Raw genomic sequence first — 21,641 nt, 5'->3', positions numbered from 1 at the left:
TTCTGCAATTTGAGTTAGTGCTTCTTTTCATAAACTTTTATTTGAAAAGGAGCTGGGAGAGGGTTTGCTGACGTGACACACCACGTCTGCCCTCCCCTCTTTCATTTTGGAGAACAGTCCTCAATGCCACTCATCAGAACACTTGGGCAACCAGCTCTGGGCCCTCGGTGGGAGGTTAAATACATCCCTGACATCCTCACGGTCTGATCAAATAGGTATTAAAAAGGCACAAGGATGGCATTCCTGAGTCAAATAAAAATATCAGCCTTGTCACTTTGAAAGCACATTCTCTTGTCAGCCAAGGTAAGCAAGGTTGAAGAAGAAGGGAAAGTCATGGGGGTCCTCTGTCAAATTCCTTCTGGGAATTCACAGCCCATATTTACTCCCAAACAGGCTGGACCCACTCCCACACTCTCCGGACCTGAGAATACTGCATCAATGAAGGTTTTCTTCTTACTAAGGAGCATAGTTCATTTGACCCAGGGATGGGTTGGGCAGAGGGTGTTATAGGGTTGGGGTAGAGGACTAAACCTGGGTAGAAAGAAGGAGACCCACAGGCAGCAATCAACAAGAAAATCCCCTCATGTGACTCAAGTGTCAATACGTGATTACAAGGTGCATTGGCTGTGTAGGAGATATTCTGGATGAGACAAAGCAAGGTCACTGGAGCACTGTTTAAAATGTACAGGGCCTGGAAGAACAGCACTGGGAGCGTGTATCCTTTCAGTACTGGGGAGGGGCGTGGGTACTGTGATAGTGATAAAATTTACCGGAACAACCTCCTGAATAAGGAGACTAACAAAATTTCTGGCTCACCACCTTCATCACTCCCAATATGCAGCTGAATGCCAAGGATAAACATGGTCTTTCCTTGATCTAGGCTATAAAGAAATAAACACATTTCTTGACCATGTTATTCTCGGTTCCTTTTTGTTTTTCATAGGACTTCATTTATAGATGGCACTGGCTGGAAACCAACTTTAAGACTTTGGGATCTGGAAGAGATTGTGTAGATCTTGCAGCCAAAGTCCCTGGGACTCAGTGTCCTCATCTGTAAATTGAGGAGGTTGTCATGATCTGCGCAAAGTCATCCTGTCTAGACCTTAGCCGACTCCAGGACTTCTAAAGTCAATCCCAGAGCTCTTTCTACCCTAGCAGCTCAGCCACTGCTTAAAATGCCAGTTCTCAACCATCTTGCAAAAAAAAAAAAAAAATTAGCGGATTGCTTGCCTGAGTGACAGTGTGGCTAAGAACCCAATCAGTGATGACTTGCCTTGAAAGGGGAAGGACAGGAAAGGAGGAAGCAATTTTTCTTTCACTTCCCTTGGACATTTTTTCCCCCATTTGATGTTCCTACACATAATAATAATTGTAACAAAAATGCATTTACAGAGCACAGATTATAGCTCAGGAGCTGTTTTAAACCTGTTATAAGCATTAACACATTTAACATATTTGATTCTCAAGCAATCCTTTGAAAGAGATATGATTATTATCTCTGAATTACAGATAAGGAAACTGAAGTACACAGAGGTTAAGTGGCCTGCCCAAGGTCACAAAGAGAAGAGTAGCAGAGCCAGGATTCGAATTCACACAGTCTAGTGCCAGAGCTCAAGGTCTTAACACATCTCCACTAAAGAGATGGTGAGACAATGATGGGTGTGAATAGATGACTAAAAAGGTAAAGTATGATTATTTCATGAATTAAAGCTGGATTCTGAAAATGAAATATGCAAAGGGCCAGACATGTAAACTTAATGAGTGAAATGGGGGTGGAGCGGCCTGTGGTGACCTGGAGACGTACCTCCCCCCCACCCACCAACCGAAGAGGGCAGGCTATCTAAGCTCCAGCTGATTCTTGCTAAGAGGCACTTCTCTGCACTTCCCCACCCATCTCTGCCTCCCATGCTCACCTGGCAAAGCCCTGCCCCTCTGTACAGCTGTACCCAAGCAGCTGAGCCTTGCTGGGGAAAGGAACACACCTCTGTGCCAACTGGTTTCACTTTAACTCCATGGTTGTGCATGCCAGGGACCTTTTCACACTTCTCGGGATCCCCCACCTTGTACCTCCTCCTCCCATGTCAACTCTCTCTCCTCTCCTCACCACTCCCTCTCTTCTTCACCCCACCCCTTCTCCAGTTGGTGATCTTGCCCCATCTATCATCAAGACCAGATCTGCATCCTGCAGAGCTGGCCTTTAGGGTCTCCTTGTCCTCAGGTTTCCTGTGTGTTTGGCTAATGGGAGGGGCTGGGAGGGGCTGGGAGGAGACTGGAGGGTGAAAAGTGGTAGGAAATGGCAGTGATGAGATTCCTTTACTGAAGGACCCACCTCCTGCCAAGCAGTGTTTCCTTCACAACCTTTCTCACCACGTTCTGACAGCCCTCCTTTGAGTCTGCAGATCCAGAGCTGAGAGTGGCTCCCGTCTGTTGTGAGCTCTGGGGTGATTTGTCATCCCTTGCTAGTTTTCCTTAACTCTGTGCCCATAGCTTTACGTGGTCCCTTCATAAAACTCTCCTTCCTTTTCCCATTTAAGCATGTCATTTGTTTCTGGCCAGGACCCTCACTGATATAGCAGCCACCCAAATGCACATCTCCAGCCCTCACTTTTTCCCAGAATGCCAGAATCTTAGGTCCCACTGGCTGTATGACATCTCCATGTGTATGTTTAGTGTGTATTGCCTACTTATCCTAGTCCAGATAGAATTCTTGATTTCCTACCACCCTGAACTTGCTCCTTTCCCAGTTTACCCTATCTCGGTAAGATGGAGCCATCATCCCCGCACCCCCTAGCAGTATAAGTTCCAGATCTAGGCTCCATTCTTGATTCCTCTTTTTTCCTCTCACTTCTTATATCCTTATATCATCAGAGGGTCTTACAGACTCTGTAAAATGTATTCTGAATTGGTCTCACTTCTCTCCACCTCTACTCACCAATGGAGCCAAAATTATCCTTTCCCACTTAAACCACGCAGCAGCCCCCAAGTCCATGGGCCTCCTCTCCCCCACCCCCACTACCTCCCATTCTCTACCATGCAGATGGAAACACCTTTTAATACATCGTCTGCAGCTTAAGACCATCCAAGATTCCATGTAATAACACAGCCTCTGTATAAAGTCGTATGGAATCCAGCCCCCGCTGTTCCCTCTAACCTCATCTCACCCACTTTCTCCCCCTCAGTTCCCTAAACACAACAAAATTGTTACCACCATGTCTCCTCTTCCCTTCTGATCCCTGTTCAATGGATTCTTTTTCATCACCTGCACTCAAATATCTCTCCCTCAGAGCAGCCATCACTTACCGGCAATCTAAATCAGTGACAGTTACATTAATTCTTTGCATCATGAACAAACAAAAGTGCAATTCTCTCCTCCCTAGAATGTGAGCCCATGAAAGCAATGTCTCCTTCCCACTGTTCACCACTGCTTCCCTGGCACCTAGTACAGAGTGTTCTCAAAAGCGAGTGACCTGCAGATGCTTGATGAATGAAGGAGTAAGATAATGCTTGGAGGGTTTCAACCCTCTTTCATAAAGCACTACATCAGAAAGTTTCTCTGAGCTACAATCCATTAACTTTTTCCCAACACTTTTTTGCAACGGAGGGTGCAAACTCTCAACACTAGATCATCATAATCTACTTTTCCATTTTACAAAATTTGTTTAGTTTCCTGCAAACCTCCAATGTCCTTTCTGTGCTTTTCAATCCCCTAACTGACAGCATTTGCTCTTGACACATCACACACCACGGAAAATTACAGGCTGGTGTCGAGGCTGATTGTGTCAGCATATATTTGTGAACACCATAAAGCACTGAGATGAGACATATTGTACTCCCTAACACAGGAGGTAATTTGTTTTTTGGACTGCCTGGTATTTGCTACATTCATTAGTGAGAGATGCAATAGGAAATAGAATTACCCAAATAGGAGCTTCATGTTATACTTGCTATCTGGGAGGTACGTGTGATCAATGGTGTGCTGTGCTCCCAGCCCCCTCATGCACAGTGCTGAGTTTCCAGCTGTTGTGTCTTGTGTCTGGTCAGGGGATCAACCTTCTCTCCCAGAAGACCAGGAGGGGCTTCAGTCCCAGTTAGCCTCGCTTTCCTCTTGCAGGTGACCCCAGTTTGGGGGGTACTTCTGGAAAAGGTGAGGCTCTATGAACTGGATAAGGAGCTTTACCTCTTTCACCTGAATAATGACAATCCTTTCCCAATTTGCAGAAGTAAATTTAAGTCATTAGATACCTCAGTCTCAAGGATTTTTTTCTTTAGCTTCTACACCCCATTTTTTTTCCTGAGGTTTTTTTTTTGTTTTTTTTTTTGTTTGTTTGTTTTTGGCTGTACCACAAGGTATGCGGGCTCTTAGTTCCCCAACCTGGGATTGAACCCATGCCCCCTGCATTGGCAGCATGGAGTCTTAATCACTGGACCACCAGAGAAGTCCCCCTAAAAGCTTTAATAACTAGTAGGGCTAGTTTTTAAGAGAGGATGAAGAGGAATAAAATAAGTGTCAGTTGTCAAATCTCACAGGTCTGTGATTAGCATGGCAGGTTCACCTCTTGGCAAATAAGAATGTAAGCTCTGGAATGGGACTTACTAGTTTTAAACCCTGGCCTTATGACCCAGTAGCCATGTGGCTTTGAGCGAGTTAATTAACTAATCTGCGCCTCAGTTTCCTCACATGTAAATGTCAGTAGTAATGCTCCCTGTCTCACAGTCTGTTGAGAGGATTAAATGAGTTCACCAATGTCTGCTATCTGGAACTTGGAACACAGCTGGAGCACATGGAACTCTGCAAACGAATTTGCTAGTGTTTCTAACTGTGGTCAAAAATTTCCTTAGAAAAGGAAAGACCAGTTCCACTTGGGCTCTGCTATTTGCTTATATGCTGCATGGCCTTGTACAAATCATTTGTCTCAATTTCACAGATGAGGAAACTGAAGCCTGGAGAATTTCAGAAGACCAACCTCACCAGTTTATTTTGAGGACTAGAAACAAGGACTGTAGAATACCCAGCACCAGCCTGACTTTGAATAGGAGGTCACTGGATGAAGACAATGTTCTTATGCTAAGTTGTTTCTGACTCTCTGTGACCCTATGGACTGTAGATCACCAGGCTCCATGGGACTCTTTTAGGCAAGAATACTGCACTGGGTTGCCATTTCCTCCTCCAAGGGATTTTTCCAATCCAGGGATCAAACCTGTGTCTGCTTTTTTTGGCAGGCAGATTCTTTGCCACTGAGCCCCTAGGAAGCCTAGTGAAGACAATAGGCTTAATATAAAAATGACACACCTGAACAATTCATCATTTATTTAAGATATTTTATGTAACATTGTCCTTGAGCTGAGTGACCTTTCTGACCATCTGAGTCACATTTTTCTTTTAGTAAATTTTTTCTAGTTCACAGGCTAAAATCAAATATAACAATACTCCATGGTATTCTGCAGAAAGTCCTGTGATTTCCTGGGCTGTTTAAACAGGTTTGAGAATATGAACAAAAGTATCGTGAAACACTGAGGCCAATGAAATCCTGGATTGTACCTACAGAGGCTTAAGATTAAACCTGACAAAGTCAGCCACTCATCCAGAAAGGCCACCAATAGAAATATAGCCAGTTTGGCATTTCATCTGAAATTAATCCAAACTTTTTTGAGATTCCATTTGACACTTAAAGTAGAAAATGGAGACTTCTCAAGCAAATTTGCCTGGATAATGTTAAGAGCACTAGATGAGGGGCCACTGTTCTATGTTGTCCTGGGTCATCAGGAATTAGGATGATCTTGAACAATCGCTTAATCTCCCTGAGACTCACTTTCTTCACTTGGAAAATGCAAGACCAGATATCTAGGGTCTCCCAGGTCTAAAATATTATTATTCTAATTCAAAGGTATGGAACTCATTGTGTGATGAGGAGTCCATGAAAACATGTCAAAGCACAATCTCTTTTTCCTAAGGTTCAGCAGCATTTGATGGAAACAGACATGTTAAGCACTTCTGGGGTTAGGGCCCAGTACACCCTGAAAGCAAATCTCAGTGCCTGGAGGCAGGTACAGCTGAGCCAAAAACGAAGGCAAGTGAAAATAAACTCTTACCTTTTAACTTCTTTGGCATCACTTGCGATGAAAAATCCTAAAGTGCCTTCTTGGATCTTAAGATGGTTTCCAGGATTAATTAATATACTGCTCAGTGAAACAAAAACAAACAAAAAGACATAGTTATGAGGTCATGTTCTGAAGAAAACCTTAAAGACTACACCATATTGTTAAATTTATAGGGGGCCCACTAGTCTAATGCTTTCCCCAAAGATTTTGTCTAGAGCCTGATCTCCACGGCCCTACACATTTAATTGGATGATGCCATCATAAAGTTCTGCTGCCAGGTTCCCAGGCTGGCACACTCCAGTTGCAGATATCAAAGCAAATCCAGATTTTAGGGCTGAGTTTGTACAATGGGATTGCCATGGGCTTCTGGTTTGAGGCAAAGTTCCTAATCATGTATTGTTTTGGAAATTACTGTTGATGGTCAGTGTTGAGTGTTATTGGTCTAACAGAGCTATGACTACACTGATTTTCCATTAGATGGCAGGGTATTAATGGGACCCCTATATGCATACAGAAACATACATGTATACACACCACACATTACTACAGGGAATGGTACGGGATGCCTGTAACCAACGGAGAAGCAAACAGCATATCTGCATAACGTTGATACGGACCTGGAAGTGGATTCCATTGCAGCCTAGGTAGAAAGAATTGCATCTACCCTGACAATGAGAAAAAAAAAAAAAAAAATGCCAGCAATTGGAAATACTTAGTGATTCCAGTCTGCTGTTTACAAAAATGTATGGTAGTGTTTGAATAACGTATGTGTCTAGTATATCCTGATTGGGGCCAACTTGTAATTAGAAAAAACAAATGCAAATTATCCCTAAAAAAAACTTCCCCCATGGGGGAAGTATAAACCTAAATATACACTGTCCTATTTCAAAGTTGTATAAATAGATTAGCTGACCAAGCTGTGTTTGGACTGACAGAGAGATAAATGTATCCTAATCTAATAAATGGATGAAACAAACAAACTTAACTGTCTTCAGATCAAAAGCAGAATATAGACTATTTTACATAGAGACAGAGATGAGGCTTTGAGCTTAAGGGACACAGAATTGAGGCATTGTAAATACAGCACTAGATACCACAGGGTTATTTTTTGATCTGAAAAGTTGGTGTTTATGGTAATAGATGTCTGGAATCAGGCTAAAGGAACTCCTCAACTGTCTAAAACAATCAAAACGGAGGATGGCATTTAAGACGTCATCTTTTACTGCTGGTAAAACCATTCCAGAAAAGTGCTGTGGACAGCACAGCAATGCATCTGTAGCAAGGCAGGAAGGACCCAGGTGAACTTTTGTTCTCTTTGGAGAACACAGAGCAGATCATTATTGCAAAATGTTTGCGGTCACAGAAGCGTCAATTATTACCAATAACAAGACCTGACAGGAGGAAACCGATCCTGTGAGATCACTGTGATTAACACTAAATGATAGCAAGTGTCTATGAAGATTTGAGTGTTCTGCCCTAGAACCACAGGCAACAGTGAGATTCCTCACCAGTCAGGAAGCAGCAGGTCACACTAAAGCACAGTTTGCAAGGGGCAGGAGCTCCATACAGGCACCTCCTGAACACACCCTTCAGCCACTCTTCACCTTGGTTTAGCAGCCCTCTGACTTTTCACCATTATAGAGGAAGAGGGTCAGAGCTTATCACAGTTTCGATGGGTCCCTATTTCAAAGTCAATTAAATGGGATGTTTTAGAAAAGCAGAAGGCTGGATTTTGCACACTTTCTTATCCTCATGACTGTGCTGTATGGCAGTGCTCCCGTGCCCTAGTTCTGTAATAAGAAATTGGGTACAAATTCCAACCCCACCATTCAGTTACTGTCTGACTTTGGGCAAGTTACTAATCCTCCCTAGAACTCAACTTCCTCACATACAAGATGAAGATAAGCATAGTCTGTGTTACTTTTTTCAAAGGATTAAGGGAGATGATGCATAGAAAGCTAAAGTATATTAGGTTTTTTTTATTATTGCAAAAAAAGCCAAAAATGTATTTCATTTTTAATGAAATCATCACTTTAGCTGGCCCCATAGAATGGAACATAGAACTTCATGCCAAAATACCTTGCCCATAATTATATAAAGTTATTATAGGGAGAAGAACTGTACACTCCAGAATAATATACAGGAATATACATGAAAATTCTGAGTCCTTCTGGAGTTTAAAGGAACTAATTCCTTGAAGTTGAATAAGCCTACATTTTGATGTGTATTCATATAAGGATGTAAAAGAAGCTTCTGAGTGAAAAAGAAATCTTATCGTAGTTTTAACAATGCAATTCAAAAGGGGAAATTTGACACTCATCAATGTCTAGGTGACATGTAGGAGCAAAACAAGCCTCACACAAAACCCTGTTTCGTTTTTTTTTTTTTGCATCATATGCTTCATTAATTGCACTCCAGTGATCAAGCCCATTGTGTCACGGTTCTTATCAATGGAAAGTTTCTTTTCATTTCCTTTGTTCTTTAGCAACAGTGAATAAGAATTGGCGTACAGTGAGGATTTGGGACTGTCATGCTGGAGACAGCAGGTTGAGATAATTTATTACAGCCTTCAAGATTGCTTTAGTCAAGTCAGTGTGGTGGAGAGGAAAGATTTTGGGCACTGATGAAAGGCACATTGGTGTTCAAATCTCAGCTTCGATGCCTGTGTTGGTTAAGGGAATATGTGTGTGTGTCGGACAGCCGAGCTCAGGTCCTGGCCTTGGGCACGGACGGGCTGATAAACCTCACTCTCCTCATCTGTAAAATGGGGGGAATAATCGCTAGCTTACAGTGTCACAAAGAGAATTAAAGTATGTACCATACATACTATGTGCTGAGGGGTCACAAAGCAGGTCCTTAATACATGGTCACTATTATTAGTAAGCAAGGTAATGACAACAACTAAACAAGAGCTAGACAATCTCTCAGAGCATCACTGCTCTCCGTTTGATCTTTGGTGCTAATAAACTACCTAGGAGGCATCTTACTGGTACTGGAAGACCTCTGTACTGACTGAGATATCCAAAGCATTTTTATCCCCATGCCATACCTGGAGATGGGCTCATCTGGACTGGCTTTTGACTGCACAGTGGACTAGCCCCCTGTTCTTTAAATCTTACGACTGATTGTGTAAGGCACTGTAAGCACCTCCAAGGGCATCAGTGACCATGTGATTCTAGGATGCCCTCTTGTTCTCTTTTGGACAGGAGGGGAGGCTTCACATCATCTCTGTGTGAGATTCAAGGCTGCATCATCTGCAGTATCCTGCTCAGGCTAAGGCAGCCTTCTGGGTGGGACTCAAAAGACTGAGCTCAGTTCTTGAGAATAATGAAGAAAAGACATCTAGATACACAAAGAAGTTTGTTGTGCTGGATTCCACTCATAGATTTAAGGGTTGGGTAAAGAAGCATGTGCCCCTGATTTCAGGGGACCATTGCATATAATACTTCCTGTGTAAGGGTACAAAGTTTCAAAGTCTCTTTAAGGAAAACTATTACTCTTTTTGATATTTTAGACAGTGAGTCTTCTATCCACATTCCAAATCTAGAAAGTTTAAATCCATTAAATCCTCCTCTCTTTCAAACTATAAAAAGATAAGGATCCTAGACAGAAGTAACTTTTTTTCCTGCCAAATGCTTGCTACCCTTAGAATATGCTATTGACCTTCTAATGGGAATATGTAAATCTTTCCAAAGATCTTTGATCTCAAAAGATGTTAAGTTTGTTTGGCTTTTATGACTGCCAAAAGTCTCCCTCCCTGTGCCTCACTTTAAATCAGCTTTTGCTCCAATTTTGTCTAATTCACTAGCTTATCAGAGATAAACTTCAAGATGTGTCATGTGAAGAATCAAGGAAATCTCTAAGAAAAAAAAGCCTGTATATCAATTAGCAGAATTCCAATAGGGACATCTTCTTGGCAGGGGTGGACTTTTTCTTAATTCAAGGAACTATAAATGATCTTTTTTTTCTATGACCTTGTTAATTCCAACTGAAAACATTCAGTAACAGCTGGAGGCAAAGGGCTGGTGTGATCCCTTCCCCAAGGATTCTTACTCTCTCTCTCTTTTTCCTAGGTTTGTATTTAGACTTATTTTTTGGTTCCTTATACACTCTATGGAGCGAATATTTATTTTCTGTAGGGAAACCATAATTAAATAAAAGACTGAAAACCATAATCCTATTTTATTTACTTTTATAAGCAAGTTTCTCATAGCAATCAGCTTAAAGCCCTGCCTGCAATAGGCACATTTCAACTCTCTTGAATGAATGAAAACCATAAGCAGTGGCCTCAGTTACAGAAGTGTCTCCTTCCTTCTCCAATTAAGAGAAAGGTAGTCACAGTTGTTCTTCCAAAGACCAAGCGGCAATTCTCACCAGTTGGGCCTATCAAAGGAGTGACCACACTCCTGGGGATTTGGGGCTTGACAGCAAAATGATTTGTTCCCTTTCTCCACCACTTACGCATAACAACTGGGAAACATCTAGTTATCCCTTCTTCAATCATCATAAACTTTACTTCGTCGCTATTTTTGGAGACAACCAAGGATTAGTCATTCAACTGAAACAAATTTTTTTAAAGCGAACTTTTTATCCATCATGGATAAATATGACAGGTGTGTATTTCTCTCCTCCCTCCCCTCAATTTTGATAGGAGTAGCGTACCATTCCCTGAGCAATTACAAAAATATCAGTCACATGAGAAAACAGTTTGTACTTGATAACATGGTAATTATATCTGTGTCTAGCAAGCTAATGGGACTTCATGAACTAGAGCAAAAAGATAAGGACCATCTAGCACTTTAGTTCACGCTGTGCCCAGATGAATCATGCCACTGGGGAGTGATCTTTCTGACCACACAAGGTCACAGAGATTGCTATTAGGTGGGACTTGGTTTGACCAGTGGTTGCCCTGCAGTTTATGGGCTATGTTCAGGCACAGCCTAAAGAAACCCCAAATCACAAATCTTATTGCCTTTCTGGAACTTTTCATTTCTTCTTGGGTTTAAAATATATTCTGCTAGAGTCCCATACAACTGGACACATGCATTTTTCCTATAAAATATATGGAAGGGCACGGTGTGTATTCCATGCTTCAATATGTTTGAGCCCAATTCACTCACACAGAGACAGTATCATAAAGATTGCTCCCAGTTGGCCACACTCAAATGACCACCTCTGTGGTCTGCCAATGACAGAGGCAAGGACTTGTTTAGCCTGAATCCATCTCAGCAATTTTAGAAATGTCATTTTAAAATCTATTTTGCACATAAGGAAAACAGTAGCCATATGGGAGGGAAAGAGAGTTCATTTGGGAAGGACCATGCTGGATATTTGGTTCTGGGAGCAAACCATGTCACTTTCTGATACACTTCAGGACAAGTCATGCCTATATCACAACATGCCTCACCACAAGATAAAAGGGCTCAAAGGCCAAAAGCCAACAGCAGAGGTGCAACCACTGTGGACCTTTGAAGATGCAAAGTGTTGCAGTAACTTCTTGCAGTTGGATCATATCAATAATACCAAACTGACAGGAAGCCACCTCTACTCAAGAAAATCACAGAAGAATCTGATTTTGGAAAAACTGTCAGATAGTTACACACACACACACACACAATTACAAACAAAAACACATGACAGTGACTACAACCACAGAACAAAACAACTCTAGAGAAGATGAACAAGGAGGCGTCTCAATAGTATGTTTCAACAACACTGTCTTTGAGAAAGCAACACTGCAAATATTAACCCAAAGAGTTGGGGGGAAAAAAATCTATCGATGAGGATTTGGTCATGCTTCGTGCAACATAAAACAGCAGCAAAACAGGGTGAGGTCACATGGTGGAAATTGAGATACATCATATTAAGAAATATGCCCAAACACACTGGGAAGAAAGAGAAACACAAGTTCATCTCAATAAACAGTACTCATTCAGTAAATCAAATGTGACGACCTGGCAATTGAGTAGCAGCATTCTAAGTCTGTACTGAGTACTGGCCCAGGGAGAAAGTACGTCAAATGTTACCATCAAAATTAGCATAAGGAAAGAGAGTTAAGTGTAAGGGCTTGGTCTCTGTTTTGTGGACAAAAGGACACACATTTGTCTCTACAAACTGGAAGCCAGACACAGGGAGGAGGAGGTCACTGGGAATGTGGATGTGGTATGCAGACAAACAGCACCAAAACACATGAAGACAGGACAGAAACAGACACCAAGGGCTGGAGAGAAGCGTTCTCCTTTGTCAACTCTACTAGCATTTGTTCCCATCGCTGGTGCCATGACTGAAAACAGGATTGGGCCTTTGTTTTGTGTCGGTTTCCTGCAAAGAAGTTAGTGCATGATCCAAAAGAATCAACAAATCAAACAAGAAAAGCAATATGCTACTTTCAGTTTTTATGGACTCTGGTTGGAGAGAGGTTTGTATATAAAAACACATATATACACACACATATATGTGTATATACGGGGCTAGACAAGGGAATGAGATTATATATATGTATACACATATATATAATCTCTATCTTCCTGAATTCTTGGCAAAGGGTTAGTCCTGTGGTTAGACGTGAAGACGGAGGGTGCAAGTTGGGAGGAAAGTTAACGAAGAGAGCATACCGCTTTCGGCTTCTGCAAAACGACAAGAAAAGAATTGAAAATCAAACAATTGGATAATCAATTGACTGACACCAGAAGGAAAGAAGGAATAAAACCTTTGTTTCAAGTTATTTGAAGGATGCATGTGAAAACAAGGTTTTCTGGCAAAGCATGGGAACAGTATCATGGGGGTGAAACAGCAACAAAGGAGGCAGTTCACACAGGTCAGAGGCACGGGGTAGGGGCGGAAAAGAGAAGTGCGGGGGCGGTCCTCTGAATTTTAACACCCAGTCACTTAGGAAATGGGAGAGGAAGGCAAATGGGACATTTTTAAATGGAGAACAAAATCAAAATGATTATCTCAGGAAGGGTCAGAAGCTCAGTCCTTTTTAACACGGATATTGTGTTTGAGTCCTGTGTTTTCTCGGAGGCATGATCCACATTCCCTCCAACACACCTTTTTCCACAAGAACCAATGTGCTTCCACACTGAGACCAAGCCACGTTTGAGGATTAAAGCTGGCAGCTATACACAGAAAGCTAAACCCAGGTCTTATCAGCTCTTTTCTCCCTCTTCTGAAAAAGGAAATCCTAAAATCTCTCTGTATGTACAAATATGGCTTTGTTGAAAACATCTCTGATTTGTGAATTAATTGGAGCGTTTATCAAATAAAAGATTGTGCCTTCAGGGAGAGCACTGTGTTATTTTTCTTAGAATGGTGACAGTGGATTCACATTGAAACCGTTAACAGTCTTTCTCTCTCCCTCCTTAGTGACCAAAAAGTGGCAGGTGGGAGATGGCTTGTTAAGGTTCAGGGTGCAGTCTCCTGCCATGGAATTATTCCAGAATGGCTGAGAAACACTCTTCAGCATCACCCACATGATGACATTTTTTTCCTTAAAGATGCACAGAAGTGATAGAGAACACTAAATTATACAAAGATTTACTAACTTGGCAACATGAGAATATCATTTGCAGAAAGCCAGGATACACATTTTCCCCTACACAGGTACAGGGGTATATTGGCAACAACCTGGGCAAGCAACAATCGCAGAAACATCCACTTTATCTGTTGAACAGCAAATAGCCAAGAACTCTCAGGTGTTTTGCAAACAATATTCTTCACTTTGCCAGCACAGAGAAGGAAAACGTATATCTACATAAATAGTTGTCAACTGCTAAGACCATGGTCTACCATGTGGCCACCAAATCTACCATTTTGTCTTCCTTTTGGTTGATTTGGATATTCAAAATAGTTTAATATGTGATCAGATTGACTTTGTGAGCAATCTGATCTGGTGGTTAAGGTAACAGAGAACATTGGATTGACTGGCTTACAATCCAGTGTTTGATTTTGTTTGTTTGTTTGCTTGTGTTTGGGTCATAGAGACATGGGCTACATATTTGAAAATCTGGCTTTACTGAGTCATTCACTCAGAAAATGGAAACTCCTTAAATGATGATAGCAGGAACCTTCTAGTCTTGCCCTGCAATTAGTTAATAAGGCATATGTTGGAGGATATTTCCACCATTCCTTTGGACACCTACAGGTAAACTTTTTAACATGGATGTCAATGCAAGGGACATAAGCCTGAGCACTTCTCAGTAAGCTCTCCTTCTTCTAAAGCTATTGATAAGAACTGAGGAGCAAAAAGTCATCTCTCTTTTATCTGTAATGCATCCAGTACTCCAACAAAAATTCCTTGTTAATGGCAATGCTTCCTCCTTCCAGCACAAACTCATATATTGACTGGAGTGTTATCTATTTTGACCAGACCCAGTCCCTCATCAGTCTGATTTGCACATAATTAAGTACAAAATAAATAAATAAAGAGGGCTCCTGCCTCCAAGCCCTGTTCTCTGGGCTAATTTACATGAAGCTGATGTTCTGCCACCTGGATTTCAGTTGCACCGGGAGAAACACATATGGTACACAATAGGCTGCCTGTAATTTGGCTCCAAGAGAGCTGTGATCTCCCATCACGGCTCTGTCCCATGCCTGCTTTGAAGGAGGCCAGAGTCCACCTGCTTTTTGCTCACAGCAGTAAACATGAGTTTAAGGACAGGGTCTGTCCCTAGTTTTATATTTAGAGGGTGAAAAGTGTAAGTTGGTGTGATCAGGTGGAGATCTGGATGCCTCACTCCTTTCCCTGGAGAAACAGTCTCTCCAGTGGGGTTTGGGATGCCAGGTGTGTCTGGGATAGAAGTAGCAGGGTCTAGTTAAATATGCCTTGAAATGTGACTTCAAGTCAGAGAAGTGTTGCATTAGTGTTCCAAACAAATAAATAACGCGTTAAGAAGTGAACCAAATGTTCCCAGTCTGCATGCTCACCATCATAAACGTCAGCTGGGCGCTGGGTCACAGCAAACTTACCGGCTCTCTCGATTGGCGGACTTGTACTCAATGGCTATCATGAGAAGCTTGAGCTTCACAAAACACAGCCTGCAATGAGACGGAAAGTGCTTCCCAGTCAGTGCTTCCAAATGACCAGAGCCATACCACAAACACTGTTACGACCTTTCCATCTCCTGATGCGGCCATTATCCAAGGGACCCCTATTCAATAGTCTGTGTGCCAGAGGGAGGGGGCTAGGAGCCACACCTCCCCATCCTCCCCATTAAACTTGATTTCTCACAAGTGATAAGGTGCTGAATGTTCAAAGTGCAAATTGCACTCAGGTCTGGATGTCTAGACACACACCCCAAGCAGGGATTTCTGCCTGGGGATTTATGTTGGGCCAGATTCATTAGTTACTCGGTCGGGTAGTAAAATGTTAACTGCAGGGGGAGGGAGGTATTTGGAGCAGCTGGACCTGTTATTTGGATTCCATTTCGGTCTTTTGTACAAATGGCTCATATTGTTGTTCCGAGCAGACCCCTGTGCGCTTGGAATGGCGGTAATAACCCTTAGCCTCCGTGTAAGTGCCCAGCACATGATGACGGCACCGCTACTCCTGGCTCCATCCACGCTCTCTCACCACATCTGCCGGGTGCTCCTACCCGCAGCCCAGCCTGCCTGGAGGCTGGCTGGCTCCTGCCTCCAGGTCTTCACTCACACGGCTCCTACCCCAGAAAGCCTCCTCTGCTCCCAACCCAATCTCCAGGCCCAAGTCAAACTGGACCTTCCATGTAGGCCTTCTCAGACAACTGTCTCTCTGATTTTCTGCCTCTGAACACCTCCAGCACCTTGTGTGCAACCACATCGTTCGGCCCTGAGTTGATTTTATACCGGCTGTGGTTGCCTCCTACTGCTTCATGTGTCTGAACTTTATCTCCTCAACCAGTGCAACTTCTTCAAGAGTTATGGACTTGTTTGGAATTCCCCACAGTGCTGTACATTGAACCTGATACAGAAAACTCAAGAAATGAATGAGTTCTGCTTACTCGTGTTCGGTTCTAAGAGAACAACAACAAAAAAAAGTTCAGTAAAATACTTATGCATAAAGATGCTCATGGAAGTACTACTAATACAGAGTAAAAAAACTGAAAGTAACCTAAATGTCCAATAAAAAGGCAAAGATAAAATGGCATACAGTATAGTACTAGCATTCAAATTGACTTTTTGAAGAATATTTCAAGGTAGATCAATGAATATTATCTTGTAGGTACAAAGATGTAAATAACCTGATACAGTGAAAACATATATTTATAAACTCACAGAAATAAAAGCTCACATAAACTAACAAAGAATTATATACATTATGTATCACAAGTTTCCTAAATGGGCATTATCACTCGTGCCTTAAGGACTTTTAGATAGAAAAACATTGGTTCACTGATAGACTGAGAAATGAGTTGATGGTTATTCAGCTTCAGCACTGTGAGGGGGAGAAGGTGCTGGGTCACAGGTCAGGCTCTTGGTGTTCTCATTTCATCCCCATAATATCCCTAAAAGGGAGATATGCCCCCAGTTATTCAGACTTCCATTGGTGTTTCTGGGCTTCCCTGGTAGCTCAGTTGGTAAAGAATCTGCCTGCAATGGGGGAGACCTGGGTTCAATCCCTGGGTTGGAAAGATCCCATGGAGGAGGGCATAGCAACCCACTCCAGTATTCTTGCCTGGAGAATCCCCATGGACAGAGGAGGCTGGCGGGCTACAGTCCATGGGGTCGCAAAGACTCAGACATGACTAAGCGACTCAGCACACATTGATGGTTCTATTTTACAAGTGATGAAACTAAGGCTCAGAAAGCCCATGTAACTTGCCCTAAGTCCCCAGCTCATACCTGGCAGGATATATAACACCTTTGTCCCCAGTGAAGCCTATTTTATATTGGGGTAGATAGGCAATGAGCAAATATACCAGTGAATACATAATACCCTTCCAGATAAGGACAAATACTGTGCAGAAAATAAAACACCTAAGAGGTTAAAGAGTAACTAGGGAGGTGTGTTATCTGTGATGGTCCAGGAGGTCCTATCTGAAAAGTAAAACAAGAGCACAGAGCACTGGAGCATGATGGTAAGGGACAGGCAACGAGGGGATCTGGGCAAAGAGCTTTCTAGGAAGTGGAAACAGCAAGTGCAAAGGCCCTGAGGTAAAAAGGGAGTCACAATGTTTAAGGACCAGCATTAGAGCCAGTGAGGCTGCAGCTGAGTGAAAAGAGTGACAGTGACCAAGCGAAGTGAGCAGAGTGACAGTAACCAGGCCAGGGAGAGAGGTGGGAACAAGACCACGAAGGCTTTGCCAGCCACAGCAAGCAATCTGCAGCTTATTCCAAGTGGACTGGGAGGCTCTGGGTTGGTTCTAAATAGAAAAGTGACATCATCAGATGCACTGAACCTGTGGATGTGTTGCTTGCAGGTAACGTGCTGGTGAAGGCCTCAGGCTCTCTGGTGGGAACAAGGCCAGCTGTTCATTCCTGCCTGGGAAGTCATGGTCCCCCATACTGCTTTCAACAGACAGTCAGATTTCAGAGGACCACTTGCACCCAGGCACTTTTGGACTCTCCCGTGATTTGCAGGTCTTCTGACTCCTGCCGGCAGACTCTAAGGACCTGGACTTTCTGCTGATTATGCAGGTTGCTGAAACACCAACCACATATCCAACTACAGCTGGAAAAGTGCTCTTCTTAAGTTATGTTCCATATAGCATCACACTAACACACACCGTTTATGGGGCTTAAATTGTTTAAAATATCAGATGGCTTATGCAATATTTGCTGAAATAAATTACCAGATTAAGTAACTACTTTTTAATGTAAATAGCAACCAAGAGCCAAACTTGAGGAGAAGGCTGATCTTAACTCAGTACAGATCATGAAGAGGCTGATTTGCTGAAATCCTTCGAGCAATAGCCACTCCCATTTGGGATTCTGATGGTTGTTGGCATCAAGGACATTAATTGCTTTAATGACCTGATCATACTGGTGATAAGGGAAGAAACAGTTCATAGTTAGGGTGAATCATGTCTGCCTAGCTACTACAATACCATTTTCCAACTCTATATAAAAAGAAAGCCGCTTTATAACTCAGAAAAGTCACTAAAATCTACATGGCTTTGTGCATATTCCTCCCCTAGCCCAGGGCGGACCAGCAGATCTGAGTCTTCTTTTGTAACTTTCAAATCCATATCTAAAACGATTCTATGTGGGCGTAGAGAGGCCTCTTTCAAGAACTCTTTGACTTAAAACAAGCCTTTGTTCACTGGCCAAAGGGACTAAGAAGACAGAGACTGAGTGATACAAACAAAGTGCTCACAGGAGATCTTGGGTTCTGTGTTTGGGTCCAGGCCATCTCAATAAAGCAGCATCACAATAAAGCAGGTCACATGAAATTTTTTCTTTCCCATGTTTACACCATACCATGTCTATATATACTATATATATATACGTCTATATATACTATACACAATAGCAGCATCGTGTCTAAAACATAATGAACATACTGTAATTAGAAAGAAATCCACTGCTAAAAAAACAAAAGAATTACAAGAGTGACATCAAAGATCACTAATCACAGATCACCATAACAAATATAAAAATACTGCAAATGTTTAAAATATTGTGAGGATTAGAAAAATGTGACACAGAGACATGAAGAGACCAAATACTACTGGAAAAATGGGATAGACTTGCTTGAATAGGCTTGCCACAAACCTTCAATTTGTTTAAAAAAAAAAAATGCAGGGTCTGCAAAGTGCAATAAAGACAAGCATAATAAAAAGAGGTGTGCGTGTAAATGCAAACAGTGTCACAACCATAGATTTTTCAGACTCAGGCACTTCAAGATTGACTGGCCCTGCCCTTCTCACACTGAGGACAAACCGAGGTTCTAAGAAGGAAAAGCAACTTGTTCAAGGTCAAGTGGCTTTTAAGAAAAAAAGCCAAAAGCAGAAATCAAGCAACTTGTTCAGGATTAAACAACTTTCACGTAGAAATGTCAAAAATCAAGTCTCAGTGCAGTGTCCTACACAGTTACTTCTTATAAAAGCAAACGAAATGAAGTGGTTGCCAGAAGCCCAAAATGCAGACATATTCTGTTTGGTCAGTACAGCATTTAAAAAACAGTAACAACAGCAAACAAAACACTAGAATTAGATACCAATAAATGATTTCATATAAAAACTAGCTTTCAGTTATCCTTCAAAATCAGATCTGGCCGTATTAGATAGTGCTGCCTTCCACATGGCTAAAAGGAACTGGACTTCCAAAGCACTTACACCTCTGGACAGGACGTGTGCTCTCCAATGTGCCACAGTCCCCACCGCTCCCTAAGGTCCCAAACCTCCTCTTTCTAATTGTCTGTTGCTGTCTGTCCCCTATAGGCATTGTTGTGGTTGTTCAGTTGCTCAGTCGTGTCTGACTCTGCGACCCCATGAACTGCAGCATGCCAGGCTCGTCTGTCCTCCTCTATCTCCAGGAATTTTCTCAGATTCATATTTATTGAGTCAGTGATGCCCTCTGGCCACCTCATCATCTGCTGCCCTCTTCTTTTGCCTTCAATCTTCCCAGCATCAGGGTCTTTTCCAACGAGTCGGCTCTTTGCATCAGGTGGCCAAAGAGTTGGAGGTTCAGCTTCAGTAATAGTCCTTCCAATGAAAACTTAGGGTTCATTTCCCTTAGGATTGACTGATTTGAACTCCTTGCAGTCCAAGGGACTCTCAAGAGTCTTCTTCAGCACACAATTTGAAAGTATCAATACTTCGGCACTCAGTCTTCATGATGATCCCAACTCTCACATCTGTACATGACTACTGGAAAAACCATAGCTCCGACTATATGGACCTTTGTCACAAAGTAATGTCTCTGCTTTTTAATACACTGTCTATCTTTGTCATAGTTTTCCTTCCATGGAGCAAGTATCTTTTCATTTCAAGGCTGCAGTCACTGTCCGCAGTGATTTTGGAGTTCAAGAAAATAAAATTTCACTGCTTCCACTTTTCTCCCTTCTATTTGCCATGAAGTGATGGAACTGGATGCCATGATCTTAGTTTTTTGAATATTGAGTTTTAAGCCAACTTTTTAACTCTCTTTTTTCACCCTCATCAAGAGGATCTTCAATGCCTCTTCACGTTCTGCCGTTTGAATGGCATCATCTGCATGTATAAGGTTGTGATATTTTTCCTGGAAATTTTGATTCCAGCTTATGATTCATCCAGCCTGGCATTTTGCATGATGTACTCTGCATAGATGTTAAATAAGCAGAGTGACAATATATGTCATACTCCTTTCCCAATTTTGAACCAGTCTGTTGTTCCATGTTCAGTTCTAACTGTTGCTTCCTGACTTGCATACACGTTTCTCAGGACACAGGTAAGATGGTCTGATACTCCCGTCTCTTTAAGAATTTTCCACAGTTTGTTGTGATCCACACAGTCACATGCTTAAGTGTAATCAATGAAGCAAAAGTGGATGTTTTTCTGGAACTCCCTTACTTTCTCCATGATCCAACAAATCTTGGCAATTTGATCTCTGGTTCCACAAATCTTGAGTAACTTACAATTTATACTGGAAACAGAACTACATCTTTCCCTGTTTAAAATGACAGTTTTTCGTTAGTTCCTGCCATAGAAAACTGACGAAAGTCAGGGTACAACCTCTGTTGGGGCTGGGCATAGGAGGAAGGGCAAATCAAGGCGAGTAAACAGGGAGTGGGTGGGGTGTGGTCACACTTCTTTACTTGCCTCTGTCCTCAAACTGAGTTTCTTTAGCGCACGACACATGCTTTGTCTCTCTGGCATTTTGCAAAGTGCAAAGAGTAAGCTTTCAGTAAATACTGATTAAATAAATGTATGAAACAAATGGAACCAAAATCTCATGAGCTGCTGGAATGATCCACCACAGATAAAGTGATAAACTAGGAGAGTTTAGTTTAGGCAGAAAAGGATTAGAAGTGAGCCTAGAATCGTGGAACAAGATGCTTTTTAACCTGTGGGTTAGAAGCAGACAGGAAAAGAAAGGTGTGGAAGGAACGAACAACACTGATATGCTCTGGGAATCTAATGTTTGCCTTCAATCTGCTGTGACTTGAGGTAAGTACAATTCTAAGGTACAGACAGTGATTTCTCCTTGGAACCCCCCACCCCCACCCCCACAGATCCTGTTACAAAAGGTGTGCCTTTGGACTACTTAGAATTGATGTCCTAAAATTAAATATTTACTTGCATCATTTGACACCATTTTTTTGTAAAGCAAAATAGGTTATGCTCATCTAATCCTCAGAGTCATTCTTACGGCTTGAGCATATACAGACCTGGGGTGGGAAGAGAAAGGAGGCTTAGTGTGTAGTGGAGAACAAGAAGGAAGCCAGGAAGCTTCAGCAATGAGATATACAAGATGAAATCATCCATAAGGTAGTAAGAATTTAATTCTTGTTTTCTAAAATAAAATGTCCCAATATGTTCAAGGCAGGAAGTTGCCACTGGTTGCAAAAATAATTACAGGGGAATCGAAATGAATTCTTTTTTCAAGGGGAAAAAAAAGCACTACTTGTCACAAAAAGGTCTTAA

The 21,641-nt window shown here is 42.1% G+C and overlaps 1 protein-coding gene across 9 annotated transcripts in view; it reads right to left on the bottom strand.

Annotated features, from left to right (window-relative positions):
- The window catches only part of KCNMA1 (potassium calcium-activated channel subfamily M alpha 1), a 748,747-nt gene that overhangs the window by 146,094 nt on the left and 581,012 nt on the right, over positions 1 to 21,641 (bottom strand). For all 9 annotated transcript variants that reach the window (XM_043476447.1, XM_043476438.1, XM_043476446.1 and 6 more), the window contains 2 exons: positions 15,067 to 15,135; positions 6,091 to 6,177 (listed from right to left, as the gene is read on the bottom strand). In XM_043476447.1, coding sequence (XP_043332382.1) covers positions 6,091 to 6,177; positions 15,067 to 15,135 — 156 coding nt within the window. The remainder of the gene's footprint in view (positions 1 to 6,090; positions 6,178 to 15,066; positions 15,136 to 21,641) is intronic.

This window comes from Cervus canadensis, chromosome 8, assembly GCF_019320065.1.
Source record: "Cervus canadensis isolate Bull #8, Minnesota chromosome 8, ASM1932006v1, whole genome shotgun sequence".
In the NCBI taxonomy this organism is placed as follows: Eukaryota; Metazoa; Chordata; class Mammalia; order Artiodactyla; family Cervidae; genus Cervus; species Cervus canadensis.
Note: the sequence above shows the minus strand (reverse complement) of the source record. Positions and strands in the feature narration are given on the sequence as shown.